The following is a 15045-nucleotide window of genomic DNA, read 5'->3' on the forward strand; positions in this document are numbered from 1 at the left end:
ACATATCTCTTTTTAAATATGCCTTTAATACCAGCACTCAGAAAGCAGAAGTTCAAAGCCAGCCTGGTCTACATAGTGAGTAGGACCCCAGGACAGACAGCCAGGGCTATGTAGAAAGGGATGGATGGATGGATAGATAGACATAGATACATACATACATACATACATACATACATACATACATACATGCATAGATATGATGAAAGAAAGAAAGAGAAAGGGAAACGAAAAGAAAAGAAAGATAGGTGGATTCTAATTAACAACAACAACAAAACTAAATGGAACCTTTTAAATCCTTGAGCAGAGGACAGGGATGTAGAAATGAGTCTCCTCTGAGACACAGAGGACAAGATCCTCCTTACCAAAGGAAGACCATGGGTCACCCTTTAAATGTGGCTAGTTTGGGAACGGTGGCTAAGAGCACTGGCTCCTCTTCCAAAGGGCCAAAGTTCAATTCCTAGCACCCACATGATGGCTCACAATCATCTATAACTCCAGTGCTTCTGGCCTCTGTGTGCAGCCAGGCATACACACTCGCAGCACACAGACATACATGCAGGCAGAGCACAAAAGTAGTTTTGTAAGCGGCTTGTTTAGAGTTTCACAAATAACATTTATTGGCTGCATTCACAACAGACTCGTGCGGACATTCGTACCAGCCCCACTTCAACTAGCAGTCACATGACGGTTCCTAGCTCAGATTGGACCATGGGCGCAGATCTTATCTTGTGTGGAAACAGCAAGTGTCACAGATCCTCCTGAGCTGAGGGCTTCCCTTGAGGACCATGATTGGGACTGACATTCTTGCAGAGGATCTTGACAGTAGCTGAAGACTTCAATTCAGTCCCAAAACAAATGACTAGAAAATCAAGAGCAAATTCTGAGAGCTGTCTCCCAGGCTGAGAGCCCTCGATGTCCCCCAGGCTGAGAGCCCTCACTGTCCCCTAGACTGAGCCTTTCCTGTCCCTAGCATGAGCTTGCCTCCACAGCAAGAACAGTATAGGTGCCCCCTCAATTGTGAGGTCTCACACTACACCCAGGAACTGGGAACGTAGACTGGGGTCAGGGCTGCATCCCTGATTCCCAGCTGAGACCCGTGAGCCTCTGATATTCAGTACTCAGTCTAAGGAAGGGAGGGATCACCTAGTTTTGTAGAGCCATGGGGGCGCTTGAAACAGGAGCTATGCGGGGCACCAGGGCCAGCACGAGGTAATGGGATGGGGGTTGGGGGAAGCTCCAAAGCACCCTTCCTCCTGGGAAGGCTCTGAGCTGGACTCCCTGCCAGCAAGTGTCCAGTAGCCACAGGGGCAGCCAGGCTGTGATGTGAAGTTTCATGGGCTCATCACATCCCAGACAGACATGGGGACTAGGCTAGCACTGCTAACCCCGAGCCAGGCCTGTGAAGTCAGGGGCAGCTCTGGGAAGAGCCTAACGAGCAAGTACTGTCACCATGGCTTCTAGGGCTCAACGGGCTTTCAGTAAAGGGCGTAAGATAAGTCTAGGGTGGAGTGCTGGTGGCAGGGATGAGTCCAGACCCACCACCCCTCCTCAAGTCCCCGGCAACTCACCGAATGGCCATGATGGCCCTCAGGACCACCTGAAGCAGGGTCAGGAGATTGAAGCTGATGGGTAGGAGGAGGCCTAAGCGGCCAGCATGTGGCTCGTCCTCCTGAAGACCTGGCAGCTTATCTTGATATAGGGCTTGGAGCCGCTGCCACTTGAGGAGGAGATGCTGGCTCCCACAGACCCGCCAACAGCCATACCATCTGCGTGTGTCCTGGGGGCAATCTAGAAGCAAGAGGAACATACACAAGGAGAGAGCGGGACACCAGCTGGCCCCCAGAGGGTGACGGTCAACAGTTCCTTTCCTTTATTTATTTATTTATTTATTTATTTATTTATTTATTTATTTTTATTTTGCAGTGGGTAATGGGGTTCAAGACAAGGTTTCTCTGTGTACCCCATGCCTGTCCTGTAACTCGCTCTGTATACCAGGCTGGCCTTGAACTCACAGATCTACCTGCCTCTGCCTCCAGAGTGCAGGGACTAAAGGTGTGTGTCACCAACACCAGACATCATCAGACAGTTTCTAAGTCTTTATTCTTCAAAGTGGATAGCTGAGATTTGCAGCCTCGTTTGTGTGTTTGTTTGTCTAGAAAAGAGAGGTCTGTGGAGCTGGAATTTAATTGGGCTACCACAGCTGAGTTATGGAAACATCGCTGATTTAACGGTCTCCCCTCCTCCAGCATAGCACTTAAAGACTTCCCGATCATGGCTGGAGAAATAGCTCAGTGGTTAAAGGCACGGGCTGTCCTTAGAGAAGACCTGGGTTTGACTCCTAGCACACACATACATGGTAGCTAGCAACCCTCTGTACAGTTCCAGTGTCTACAGCTCCCCCTTCTGGCCCCCACAGGCACTGCAAGCACACAGCAGACATCAATGCTGGCAAAATATCCCTGACGCTGACACATGGATCTGCACCTGCATACACACCTGTACATACCCACATGGACACACACACATACACAGTACCATGCTCCGTCAGCAGTGTCCAGCATCCGGTGCTTACCGTGCTCCTCTGGCATGTGCTCCTCCTGCCCCCCCCCACCTGCCCCATGCATAGTCAGTCTCCTGGTCTTTTGTTTTTCTGCCCTGGGAGCACCTGCACCCTAGAGTGTCACACTGTGGAAACTGAGTGTGCGTATGGCAGGCTGCTTGGAAGCACGTTAGTCTCTATACGATGTGGGAACAATGACTATCATATGAGCCTACCAAGCTGCTCAGGTTGACTCTGAGCGCCTTTATAACAAATGCTCCTGCCTGCCACACACAGAGTTTCAATGTGTGGGCGTCCTGAACCCCTTTAGTATCTCTCAGGTGAGTTTCAGTCATGCAGGATCCTCCTGATGCATTTTTTCCCATACTACAAATGAGCTATTGATAGAAATATAAGCCCTAATTATATCAATGCAAAAGACATTTAATATGTAGCATGATAAATACATTTTCCTTCTGGAAAACCCCACCATCAAAGCACAGAGCAGAAAAGCACGGAAACCTCTTTTGTGAGAAAAATGTAAGGTCAAAAACTGCGTCTGGGGTTGTAGGCCAGCATGCAAAAGGCCCTGTGATACCAGCACATACACACACACACACACACACACACACACACACACACACACACAGTCTTCAAATGGAAGCCCACTGGATTTAAAGCCAGATGACAAAATTACTCTGAGCTGGAAGAGGGGACAGAGGAGGAGACAGAGGAGAGGACACAAGAGGGGACAGAGGAGGGGACACAAGAGGGGACAGAGGAGGCTGTCCTCCTGATCCTGTCTCTGAAGCCTGCTAGCACAAAGAGGTGAGAGTCTTGTCACATGAATTCTGTAAGTCACTTGATCTGAGGGCCACAGTGAAGCACCTGCTGTCCCTGCCACAGGGGAGGCTGAGGAGGGGCATGGCTTGAGCCCAGGAGTTCACACATAGCTAGGGCAACACAGGAAGATCTCGTCTTGTAAAAAAGACAAATAAATCAATAAAACCTCAACTTCAAAGCATGATTGGAGAGGGTAGAGAGACAGCTCAGAGGCACAAGAGGACCAGGGTTCAAATCTGCACTCCAGGTAAGAGTGCTGCTTCTGTGGTTGGGAACAGGACACTTTTTATGCACTTAAGAATGTGTCAGCTGGGCAATGGTGGCACATGCCTTTAATCCCAGCACTTGGGAGGCAGAAGCAGGTGGATTTCTGAGTTCGAGGCCAGCCTGGTCTACAGAGTGAGTTCCAGGACAGCCAGGGCTACTCAGAGAAACCCTGTCTGGAAAAAAAAAAAAAAAAAAAAAAAAAAAAAAAAAAAGAACATGTCAGTTGTTGGCTATCTATTTCCCAAGCACCTCTCATCCTTTCCCAGAAAGCCATCCCCACCCCAGATCCTGCATAAGGCATTTTCTGTGCAGAGCTGGCATAGCGCAGCACAGAAGGACCTGACACCAGACCAGATCCTGGAAGCATCATCAAGACCAAGCCCAGGACACTGGGTACAAAACCATAAGTAACGTAGGAAGGAGACACCTGTCTCATCCAGAGATCTGAGCCGCAGGGGGTGTGAGTGTGCTGTCCAGCAAGTACGTGCATATGACAAACACACATTGTCAACCATGAATACAAGAATGCATACTTTCCATGTCACATGCATGAGCATCTGAACACACTGTGCTACATATCGCACATGGTTATGATTGTATTGTATAATGCATGTATGCACAGCATATGTGTATATGTGTGTTTGTGATTCAAGAGCCGTCACATCAGAAATACACATCAGTTCAAAAGTGAACACCTACACACACCCCATACTGCAAGTAACAGAAGTTCATAGCCTAAAGAAAACCACTTCAGGTGTTGTCAGCCCTGGCTTGCCACTGCTAAGACTGGTGGCCTGTCTGTGTCATTTGTAAAGAGACGGCAGGCAGCTGGTATGCCTGGTACAGGTAGGGGATGGTTGTGTCACCTGTGTGGCCTTGTCCCACCCCCTTCCCAGGGCAGAATGAGGTGACATGTGGTGTGTAGTTACCTGGAATGCCTTTCACATTCTCCAGCCTCTTCACCACCTAAAAGATGAGAAAGTGGGTCAGTATGTCACCTAAAAGATGAGAAAGTGGGTCAGTAGGTCTTCTAGTGACCCATGGTGTGTCTATCTATTGGGGAGTAATTGGGACTTAAGACCTCAGGGTAGGGGTGGTGTGGCTTTCAGTTTAGGGCTGAGTTCTTTGTGCTGGGGACAGTTTGCTGCTCAGGGATAGAGAACCCCAAAGTGGAAGGCAGGAGGAGGGAAAACGAGACCTCTAACTGGTCCCAAACACTAAGAAGGTCCTCTAGGCCGCAGGAAGGATGGATGTGGACAATTCTGGCCTTGTGGTCCAGAACTACCACTGTGGGGATGGTACCAGAGGAAGGAAACCCAGAACCATGGCCCCTTCCAGACACCACTGCAGGACTCTGGACAGGAGCAAGAGGAATGGGCATGGGGCATGGAAGGTGGAAAGAGGGAGGAAGGGACAGCAAAGAGCAAAAGATGCAGCACCCTGGGTACCAGGTGCCCCTCACCCACCCTCACCCACCCCCCCATCTTCCCCCATCCTCCCCCACCCTCACCCACCCTCGCCCACCCTCACCTACCCTCACCTATCCTCACCCATCCTCAGAGAATGGGGCCCACACTTCCCAGCAGGCTCCACAAGACACAAGCTTCCGCCCTTGCCGCAACCATCCAGAAGGAGGCCTTTGGATTCCTTCCCTCTCATTCAGCCCTGTCTCACGACGCCCCCCCCCCCCCGTTTTGCTAACCTTCTGTGACCTCAGCCCCTGGGGCACCCAGTAGGGCATGACAGCCCTGTCCCTGGGCATCGGAAGGCGGCCCCCAAAGCAGTGGCAGGAGCACCGGCACGACCTCATGGCTCTGGGGACGTAACACCGCATCATCTTCGAGACCTACCAGTGGACAGTGGGAAAGTGTCAAGGGGGCACCAGGTGTGATGGCACGCACCTCTGGTTATAGGTCTCGAAGGGCAGGTGATCTTCTTGAGTTCAAGGCCAGCCTGGTCTGAGTAGGGAGGCCCTGTCTTTGGGCGGAGGGGAGGCTAGAGACCAGCTATTGGATGCTCCCCTTGCACACACAAGGACCTGAATTCCATCTCCAGCACCAGAAGGCATAGGGGCCAGCAGGATGGCTCAGCGGGTAGGGGCACCTGCAGCCTAGCTTGTATATCTGTGTTCAAGCCCTGGGACTCACAGGTAAGAGAGAGAAATGACTCTTGTAAAGGTTCCTCTCACTTCCACAGTGCCCTTGACACATGTGCACACATGTACACACACATACTCCACAGGAAAGAAAGAGAGAGAGAGAGAGAGAGAAAGGAAGGAAAAGGAAGAAGGGAGGGAGGGAAGGAAGGAAGGAAGAAAGGAAGGAAGAAAGAGGAAGAGAAGAGAAAAGTGAAGAGAAGAGAAGAGAAGAGAAGAGAAGAGAAGAGAAGAGAAGAGAAGAGAAGAGAAGAGAAGAGAAGAGAAGAGAATTCCAAAACAGGCATGGTATTTGTGATAGTTTGAATGAGAATGGTCCTCTGAACATTTAGTCTGTAGCTGCTGGGACTCTTTGAGCTCAATTAGGGGATGTGTGGTCTTTTCCCTTTCTTTCTTTCTTTCCTTCTTCCTTTCTTTCTTTATATTTTATTTTATGTTTTTTTTGAGACAGGGTGTTTCTTTGTAGCCCTGGCTGACCTCGACTTCACATGCCAAAGAACTGCCTTGGCATGTTGTCGATGGTAAATAAACTGTCTAGGAGTCTATGGTAGGGGCAGAGGTAACCACCCTGGTGTGACTCTTTCTGAGTTCCTGTTTCCCTGAAGAAGGATGACATGGGCTGATCCATGGGTGTCAAGGCCATATCACTCAGTGAGCTGCTCCCGGTGACCATGATCCCCATGGGAGAGAGTCAGGTACAAGGGATCTGGGAGAACACTCCAGACTTAACACACAGATCATGTGAGTGAATCTCAAAAGATCTCTGCAAGCCAAAGAAATGGTTTAGCAGGTCAGTGGGCACAGCCACAAAGCTTAGTGACATGAGTTTAAACCCCTGATACGCATAGGATTGAGGGAGAGAACCAACCCCAAATGTAGTCTTCTGATCTCCACAATTATACCATGGTAACACATGTATACACACACACATGTATACACACAAACACACATGCATGTACTTGTGCACACACACACATATACACAAACACACATACATGTTCACATCCACCAAAAAAATGTATAGAAAGAGGAGGAAGAGGAGGAGGAGGAGGAGGAAGAGAAAAGCTGGGAAGGTGGCTCGTTGGGTGAGAACCCGAGAACCTGAGTTCGGATCCACAACACCCTCACAAAGACAGGCATGGCTGTCTGACTATAAGATCAGCATTGGACATGGAGACGGGTGGGTCCCAGGAGCTTGTGGACAGCTAGCCTAGCAGAAACAGCAAGCTTTGGGTTCAGGGAGGGGGTGATTCAAGGGAACAAGGCAGAAGATGCCTGACACTCCACTCTGGCCTCCAAATATATCTGTGTGGGTGCATATGCCCCACAACACACATAAGCAAGCATACAACACATACACTGACTGTGTACACACACATATACACTGCACACACTGTATATACACACATACACTGCACACACACACTCACTGTGCACACATGTGCACACACATACACTGTACACATTGCACTTTTGCAACACATACACACACTGTATACACACATGCACACTGCACACACACTTTAAAAGAATCAAATGGGGTAGAGAGAAGGGGAGGAGGAAGGTGGGCAGGAACTGTCACTCAGTGGAGAGCATGTGCCCAGTTTGTTCAATCCCCAGTGTCAAAATCAATCAATCAATCTATCTATCTATCTATCTATCTATCTATCTGTCTGTCTGTCTGTCTATCTATCTATCTATCTATCAATAAAACCAAGACTGTACCCCAGAATGTTCAGTCATAGAATGCCTGTGACTCGGATGGGCTCTGGACCAGGACAGATGTCCCGGCCCTAAGTGATGACTACCAAGTCACTCACTCACCTGCTTTCGTGGTCTCAGGGACAGAGGCACCCAGTAGGGCAGCAGTGCATCAGCCCGGGGCACAGGCAGGTGGCCCCCAAACTTGGAATAGCATTGGCAACACACATAGTCCTGGGGGACAGTGCAGAGGCCAGGGTACACCTGAGCAAGACACACAGAGCACAGAACTGAGTGGGATACACCTGACCAAGACACAGATGGGACAGAACTAAACAGGGTGCACTCCAGAAAGACAAAGGCACAGGACAGAACTAAGTGTGAAAGCCACTTGTGACAGGAGTCGGGGGGGCAGGACCCAGGGGAAGGGACAGGTACTCAGGTCTGCCTGTGACTCAGGATGAGGCTGTGGCTACATGACTGTTTGCCAACATGGATGTGCAAGCAAGGTTGCGGGGAATCCTGGCCACTCAGTGTGAGCAAGTCTGTCTATGGAAGATTGGAGCAACTCAAGGAGGGAGGGCATCTCCTCCCTGGAAAACCTGTGGTTTTCTGCATGGCACGGACCCCTTGTTAGGACCACCACCCCCTCTAGAGGCAGAGGAAGATGCTGATTACCAGAACGAGTCACTGAAGGAATTCCCAGGGGCTCCTGGTCTCAGGAGGAAGTGGGGAAGATGTGAGACTATATAGAGATGTGGGGACAGAGAGATGACCCATACAACCACGTGTTCTGGGCAGGGCCCAGCCTGAGACTCTCCTCTCCCTCCTCTCACCCATAGGAGGGACAAGAGGCTGAGGGCATTTCCTCACCGACTGACCCGTGATGCACACATCCTTTCCAAAGGTCTGAAACGAACCCTTCCTAGAAAAGACAAACACAGGGCTATGAAGGTTCTGAGTGCAAACTGCAGCCTGGGCACCAGTGGCCCTTGGCACTGTCCTCAGGGTGGAGAGGTCATCCTCCTGAGCCAAGGGGGTGTGTTGGCGAGACAGAAAGGCAGGGCTCACACACCTGATAACTTCCCAACTGATGTGGGACACTGTGTTCCCAAACCAACCTGTTTCAATACATTCCAGCTAGAGCCGGGCTTGCTCTCAGGAGGGTCCTTAGGCCTGAACCTCCCAAGGGCTCCACTGACCCCCATGAGGCTCTGTTGGGGATACACAGGCTTACTACAATAAGAGAGAGATCATGTCAAAACTGCCACAAAAACTCAGTAGACCTGGTGACTTTGCCTCAATGAGGACAGGGTAAGATATAGGGGCATAGAGAACAGAACAGGGGGACACAGCCAAATAAAGGGGGACAGAGTGGCAGAGTGGAACAAAGGGGAACAGAAGACATGGGTGCAGGGAAAGACACAGCAGAACAGTGTGCTCAGAGTGACAGTTACACTGCCAGGATATTGGCCATGAGAGTCTCTGGCATGCAGACATCAAATGCCAGACAAACTGCGTTTCCACTGCAGGTGTCAGCTCACTTCGTGTCAGAATGGCTGCCACCGAGTAACTTTTTTTAACAATAACCCCAGTCATTATGGTCTGCTTTGTTGTTTTGAGTCAGGATTTCACCGTGTAACCACAGCAATTCTCCTGCTTCCATCTCCCAAGTGCCAGGATCACAGGAGCATGCTTGGTGTGCTGCAGGCCTTTGCACTCAGTTCTCATGACCGAAAACTGAAAATAAGACACGGAGACTGACCAGCACAACATCTGTAGCCTACAGTAGCTGAACCTGGAGGTGAGTTCAAGATGGTCTCCAAGACTGGTCACTACAGTGTCATAACCCTTAGAACTGCCTGCTGGAACTAGCGAGAGCAGTTAGTTTTCTTCTTTGCTGAAGGAGTTACCCTAGTTACCACAGGAGATCTCGGTAGTTACCACAGGAGATCTCGGTGGCCACATGGCCTGGGAGAGAAACCCCCCCCCCCTCCCCGCACAAAGTAGAGGGCTGGAAGAAAACCATCCGGGACCTCAGTCCGTGCACACCTGGATACAGCCATGCCTGAAGGCCTGCTCCTGACATTTCCAGGGATGGAAAGAGTAGGTCGCCACTGCGCTACCGCTGGACCGGGCAGCCTTGGGGCTCCGGGCACTCACAGGTGAGCTCCGAGGTCACCTGTGCGGACTCTGGGCTGACCTGATCTGTCATGATGCACTGTGCTGGGCATGTGCTATACAGCCAGATCGGACCACAGCCTGGCGAGGTCCAAGGTCCTCGATAAGGCTTGAGGGTTGCACTGCTTCCCAACAGCTTCCCGCTCGGCCTGCTGATTGGTCCTCGATCAGCCAATCGGGAGCTGTCATATTTGGGTGTGCACTGAGCTGACAGCTGATTGGCTACTCGTAGCAGCGGCTCATGGGAGCAGTGGGACAGAGGAAATTAGGCTCCGGCTCGCCTGGATAGACAATGAGACCAGCCCGAGGCCACTCACCATTTCCTGTGGATGGATCTGTGCTTGCGCGGGGCAACTCGGTCCCGACCCCCTGAAAAGAGACAGAGGGAGGTCGGACAGGACCTAAGGGGTTCCCATGGGCTAAATTCCTTCTTTGGATCCCAGATACCACCAGGGATCCCCAAAGCCATTTGTTATCACATAAGAGTAACAATTTGGTGAACCAGAACTTCACAGCCCGTCAGGTACATTCACTCTGCGTTCCAGATACCATCAGAGACACACCTCTACTGAAAGCCATTTGTTATCAAATACGGAGAACCTGAACTTCGCACACACGTCCCGGCAAAGGTGCATGAATTGTATCTTAAAAGAAGACCGCGGTGGTGGCGCATGCCTTTAATCCCAGCACTTGGGAGGCTGAGGCAGGCAGATTTCTGAATTCGAGGCCAGCCTGGTCTACAGAGTGGGTTCCAGGACAGCCAGGGCTACACAGAGAAACCCTGTCTCAAAAAAAAAAGAAAGAAAGAAAGAAAGAAGAAAGAGAGAGACAGAGACAGAGAGAGGGGGAGGAGGGAGGGAGGAAGGAAAGAAAAGAAGAGAAAAGAAAAGAAAAAAAAAGAAAAGAAAAGAAATGTTGCCATCCAGGACTTTGGTCAGACCAGACTTAGCGTTTGGGACCGGTGAGATGGCTTGGCAAGAGAGTGTTCCTGCTGACAACCAGAGTTCGATCCCAGGAGCCACATTGGTGGAAGGCAAGTACTCCCTCACGTCTTACCTGCCTGTTCCAAAACAGCCCACAGCATGGGAGAAAATCCAGCCATATTCCAGGCAGAGGTTAAAATTCAGAATTTACATAGAACTGCAAAAGTTAGATACCAAGAGAACAAAGCTGCCAATCAACAGATGAGCTGGGGAAGGAAACAAACTTCAGCACCATCCTGAGGCTGCCCTTAGCAGAGGATGGAGGCAGGGATACCTGCCCCTGCCTCCGCACTGCCATGGCAACCACTCCAGAGCACATCCCTAAAACAACCCCGTTATTCTGGAGCCCCTGAGCCGACCTTCTCATCTGTTTTATGAGTCACCTCCCTGTGACTACTATGGATTCCTGTCTTGGGGTCTGCCCCTAGAGGATCACAAATTGAGGCAAGTTCTTCCCAGCACCCTGCTGACTATCAACACCCACCAAGGGAACCCTCCCCTTCCCCACAGTCCTTCAGCCTCAGGCTGCTGCAGCTATGCCACAGACGGCACAGTCCACAACTGGCAAGAGACCTGGTGGGCTGGGGCGGGCACGTGGTGGTGGCTGATAGAGCAAGGTGCTGGGCACCTGCTAACAGGAAACAACTCAGCAAAAAGAAAAACCCGTGGACGCAGAGAAAGAAGAATGGTCGCCATAGCCGTGCTGGAAACATACAGCAAGCCCACAGCTGGGGTGTCCATGCTGCAAGAAAGATGGCATCCCAGCTGCTCAGGAGGCTGAGCATGGAAACCGTTTGAGAGCATGAGAATTGTAAAGACTTCCGGGCCAACCTAGATTACAGAATAGCCCTAACTCAAAACACAAAAATAAAATTAAAAAAGGCGGGGAGGGCTTGGCAGTTAAGAGCACTGACTGCTCTTCCAAAGGTCCTGAGTTCAATTCCAACAACCACATGGTGGCTCACAACCATGATGCCCTCTTCTGGTGTGTCTGAAGACAGCAGCAGTGTATTCATATAATTAAACTAAATAAATCTTTTTTAAAAATATATAAAATAAAAAACAGGCAAGCAGGGATGGCACCCATCTTTAGTCCCAATACTCAGAGGCAGAAGCAGGTGGATCTCTTTGAGTTGGAGACCAGCCTGGTCTACAGGGTGGGTTCCAGGATGGATCGTGCTACACAGAGAAAGCAAGTCTTGAACAAAACAAACAAACAAAAAACCCAAACTCTGTGTGTGTGTGTGTGTGTGTGTGTGTGTGTGTGTGTGTATGTGTGTGTGTGTGAAATGAATATATTCCTTCCTGGGGACACTTGCCAGGTCTGTCAGGCTGGACGTTGGAGGGTTTTAGGACAAGGTCACCCAAGTTCCTCCAACTAGAGTCAGTTACATTGCTTGTCTCGTGCCTTTGCTACAGAGCTCTTAGCATCTTGCCCAACTGTGGTATCGTGATCATCCCGGGGGTAGACACTCTTGTCAACTCAGCCGGCTTGGCGGTTACCTTTTCCTCTTGGGGTTGCTGGTATCATCTCTTTGCTCCCTGTCTCCAGTGGTGATACGTCCCAGTTCTTTCAGTGGTTGTGCCTGGTCTTCCTTCACTCTACCCTCCAGTATGCTGTGGGATACGGTGTCACTGTCATCATCCTCACTGACATCAGAGTAGGAAAGGGAAGAGGCCCACAGGGGTTCTAAAAGCTTGCTACTACCCAAATGCCTCTGTCAGCCTGCTCCCCATGGTCCTAGGGCTCCCTGCGAAGTATGTGGGAGAGGCAGCCACCTACTTGCCTGTGCACCGTCTGTGTCCCCCACAACCATGGTACTCCGTGGGAGCCAGCCTTCCAATAGAACTGTGGAATGCTGGGAACAGAAGCTCCAAGGTGATGGTGGGACAAGCCATCCCTCTCAGGCAGCCCTTGTCCCCTCCTGGCTCCAGAAGGGCAGCAGAGGCCCAGAAGCTGCAGAAGTGGACAGAAATGAGGTCTACTGGGCTCAGTACTAACATTCTCAGTGATCGTCTTCAAAAGGCCCACCTAGCATAGGACTCCAGAGGATGCTTTGTTGAACCCGGAGCAGCTGTCCAGACCTGGTGTCTAGAGTGACCCAGCAGCTCCATACAGCAAGCTCCAGAGTCCAACAACAGGCTGGTGGGCCCCAGGCAGCAGCCGCTGCATCATAGCCACACTGGTGCACAGGCAAGTGGAGTTAGACCCAACACCCAGCTGTTCTCTCAGCTCTGCCCCACATCTGACCCTCCCTAGTTCCTCATCCATACCTAGACACCCAGGAATCCATGTCTGCAGGCCTCACGGCAACTCTCTGTGACCTGTAGACCATTCTCAGCAAAGCAGCCCAAGTATATCATCAGCCCCTTCGGGGGCTTCTGTGACGCTCAGGAAGCCACAGCCCTTATCATGGCCTCCAGGGCAGTAGTTAATGTGAGCTCTTGTGTCCTTGTCCAAAGAGCCACACTGACAGACTCCATCCACTCTGCAGCTCAGCCTTCTTCCCCGACGTGGTGCTCCTTGCTGCTCCACAGTGCCATGTGCCCCTTTCTTAAGCATCCTGTCTCCTCAGTCCGAAATGCTCTGCCTGTCACCGTGGGCTTCACTTCTTGGGGTCCACAGAGCGGGTCTTACTAAGAGCGGACTGAGCAAGGCAGATTGTGAGTTTCAGATGATACTGGCTAAGCTAAGGTTTGGGGGTGCTGGACACTTGTCTACTTGTCAGGTAAGTGAGCTGTCAGCACTCAGGAAGTTCACCTGGGACCCATCAGAGGTACAGAGTTTATGACCAGGCACCAGACACAGTCTCTGCAGAATGGCAGGGCTATGCCAGCTCCGGCCAGCCACTAGCCCATGTGGACTTATCCCCAGACTCCAGCCCAGGTGTTCCCTACGCAGGTGGCTCTTTGTGTCCTTCCCCCCACACACATACACTTCTCCCCTGGCACTTTCTTCAGGGACAGTGTAGAGACCTTGAACAAGCATCTTGTTGTACATGGCCATCATCCCAGTGTGAATATAGAAAGAGGCCAACCTGGCCATTAAGGGGTGGGTACCACTGTGGCCTGTAAGGATGGATGGCTGGGGTAGATATGCCCAGGGACAACGAGGGGCTTCAAGCATACTCTTCATCCCATGCAGGAGGGAAAGCAAGATGATGCAGCCACTGTCGAATCTAAGCAGGGTTGTTGGTTTTGCTTTGTTTTTAAGTATTTATGTGTATGTGTGTTTGCCTGCATGTACGTTTGTGCAGCACATCCATACAGCACTCACAATGCCAGAAGGCACTGAAGCCCCTGGAACTGGAGTTATAAGATGGTTGTGGACTGTCATATGGGTTCTGGAAACAAAACCCACGTCCTCTGCAAGAGCGAGTAGTTCTCATAACCAGTGAGTCGTCTCTCCAGCCCTAGGCAGGTTCTGAAGGCTCCCCACAGTGCCTCACTGTACTCTGAAGACCCTATCCACATAAATGATATACCAGGGTGTGTAGAGCTATTCACAGGATGCCCAACCGCAAACAACCCAAGATCTAGAAGCAGGAGAGAGAGAAGCTTAAGGTGTGCCCACCCCCCAGAGTACTAGTCAGCCAGTCAGCCATGCAGGAGTGTGACTGACAGGTACTGCTGGATGGGGAAACCCCAACATGGACAGTTTCATAGACTCAGCAGGGAAATGACCCCCGTGGGACAGATGGCTAGAAGTGAGAAGCCCAAGTCTGAAGTAGAAAGCACAGACAACTGTCACGCACACTTTGCGTGACAGCAGTATTTGAGGCGTAAACTTCAAGGAAAGTCAGTCTCTTGCCTCCACATTGTCGCCTGGCACCCCAAACTCAGAGGTAGCCCAGATATGTCCTCATACTTGTGTGTTAGTGGCCCACCAAGATATCATTTCTTAACAGCTAGAAAAAGAAACTTTGGACATTGTTCTCTGACCTTCACCAATGTTCCAATGTCCTAGTCAAACCCTGGCTTGGAATGTTAAGCCATTCTAACTAATTGCCTCTAGCATTGTGGGTAGGGCACTGAAGCTCACAGAATGAGAGACTTATCCCAGGACAAGGTCAAGTAAAATCATCATTCTCAGTCATGTACTACAGCTGAACCACTCCTAAGAATTAGCAAAAGACTGTCTCTACTTCCCCAAAAGATTAGCATAGTGGGCATTTTACCTAAGATGGGCGGGACCTTAATCTGAGAGTGTGTGTGTGAGAGAGACAGTCTACAGCATTGAGCATTCTAGATGCAGCAGTCTGCATTCAGCATTTGGACTCGCTCACACTCAGACTAGAACCAGAGCTTAGGTGGACTAGGACTTAGATTCATACAATCCGTAGCCCCGCGGGCCCGGAGCGCTTGGGCCCGGGGGG

At 50.8% G+C, this 15045-nt stretch overlaps 1 protein-coding gene across 5 annotated transcripts; it reads right to left on the reverse strand.

Annotated features, from left to right (window-relative positions):
• Window positions 1-592: 592 nt before the first annotated feature.
• CUNH16orf95 (chromosome unknown C16orf95 homolog) lies at window positions 593-12529 on the reverse strand. 5 transcript variants are annotated; one of them, XM_031341627.1, is made up of 9 exons: window positions 12457-12529; window positions 12173-12286; window positions 10004-10055; window positions 8379-8430; window positions 7629-7769; window positions 5352-5495; window positions 4579-4615; window positions 1569-1788; window positions 593-859 (listed from the first exon to the last, which is right to left on the reverse strand). In XM_031341627.1, exons 2-9 carry the CDS (start codon window positions 12198-12200, stop codon window positions 841-843), a joined length of 693 nt encoding a protein of 230 aa, XP_031197487.1. In that variant the 5' UTR covers window positions 12201-12286; window positions 12457-12529; the 3' UTR covers window positions 593-840. The 5 variants fall into 5 exon arrangements, with proteins under 5 accessions (XP_031197487.1, XP_031197486.1, XP_031197485.1 ...); XM_031341626.1 differs by having other exon boundaries at window positions 12453-12522; XM_031341625.1 differs by having other exon boundaries at window positions 12173-12319; window positions 12453-12515.
• Between the last annotated feature and the right edge of the window lie 2516 nt (window positions 12530-15045).

The sequence above is a fragment of the Mastomys coucha genome, unplaced genomic scaffold (genome assembly GCF_008632895.1).
Source record: "Mastomys coucha isolate ucsf_1 unplaced genomic scaffold, UCSF_Mcou_1 pScaffold22, whole genome shotgun sequence".
Taxonomy (NCBI): domain Eukaryota; kingdom Metazoa; phylum Chordata; class Mammalia; order Rodentia; family Muridae; genus Mastomys; species Mastomys coucha.

Excerpts from the sequence above, each read along its gene's own strand:
- CUNH16orf95 (XM_031341627.1), bottom strand. The coding sequence starts at position 12,200 with ATGATACCAGCAACCCCAAGAGGAAAAG. Across the intron at positions 7,770-8,378 it reads TGTGCATCACGGGTCAGTCG|GTGTACCCTGGCCTCTGCAC; the intron begins GTGAGGAAATGC and ends TGTCTTGCTCAG. Across the intron at positions 4,616-5,351 it reads AGGGGCTGAGGTCACAGAAG|GTGGTGAAGAGGCTGGAGAA; the intron begins GTTAGCAAAACG and ends CTCATCTTTTAG.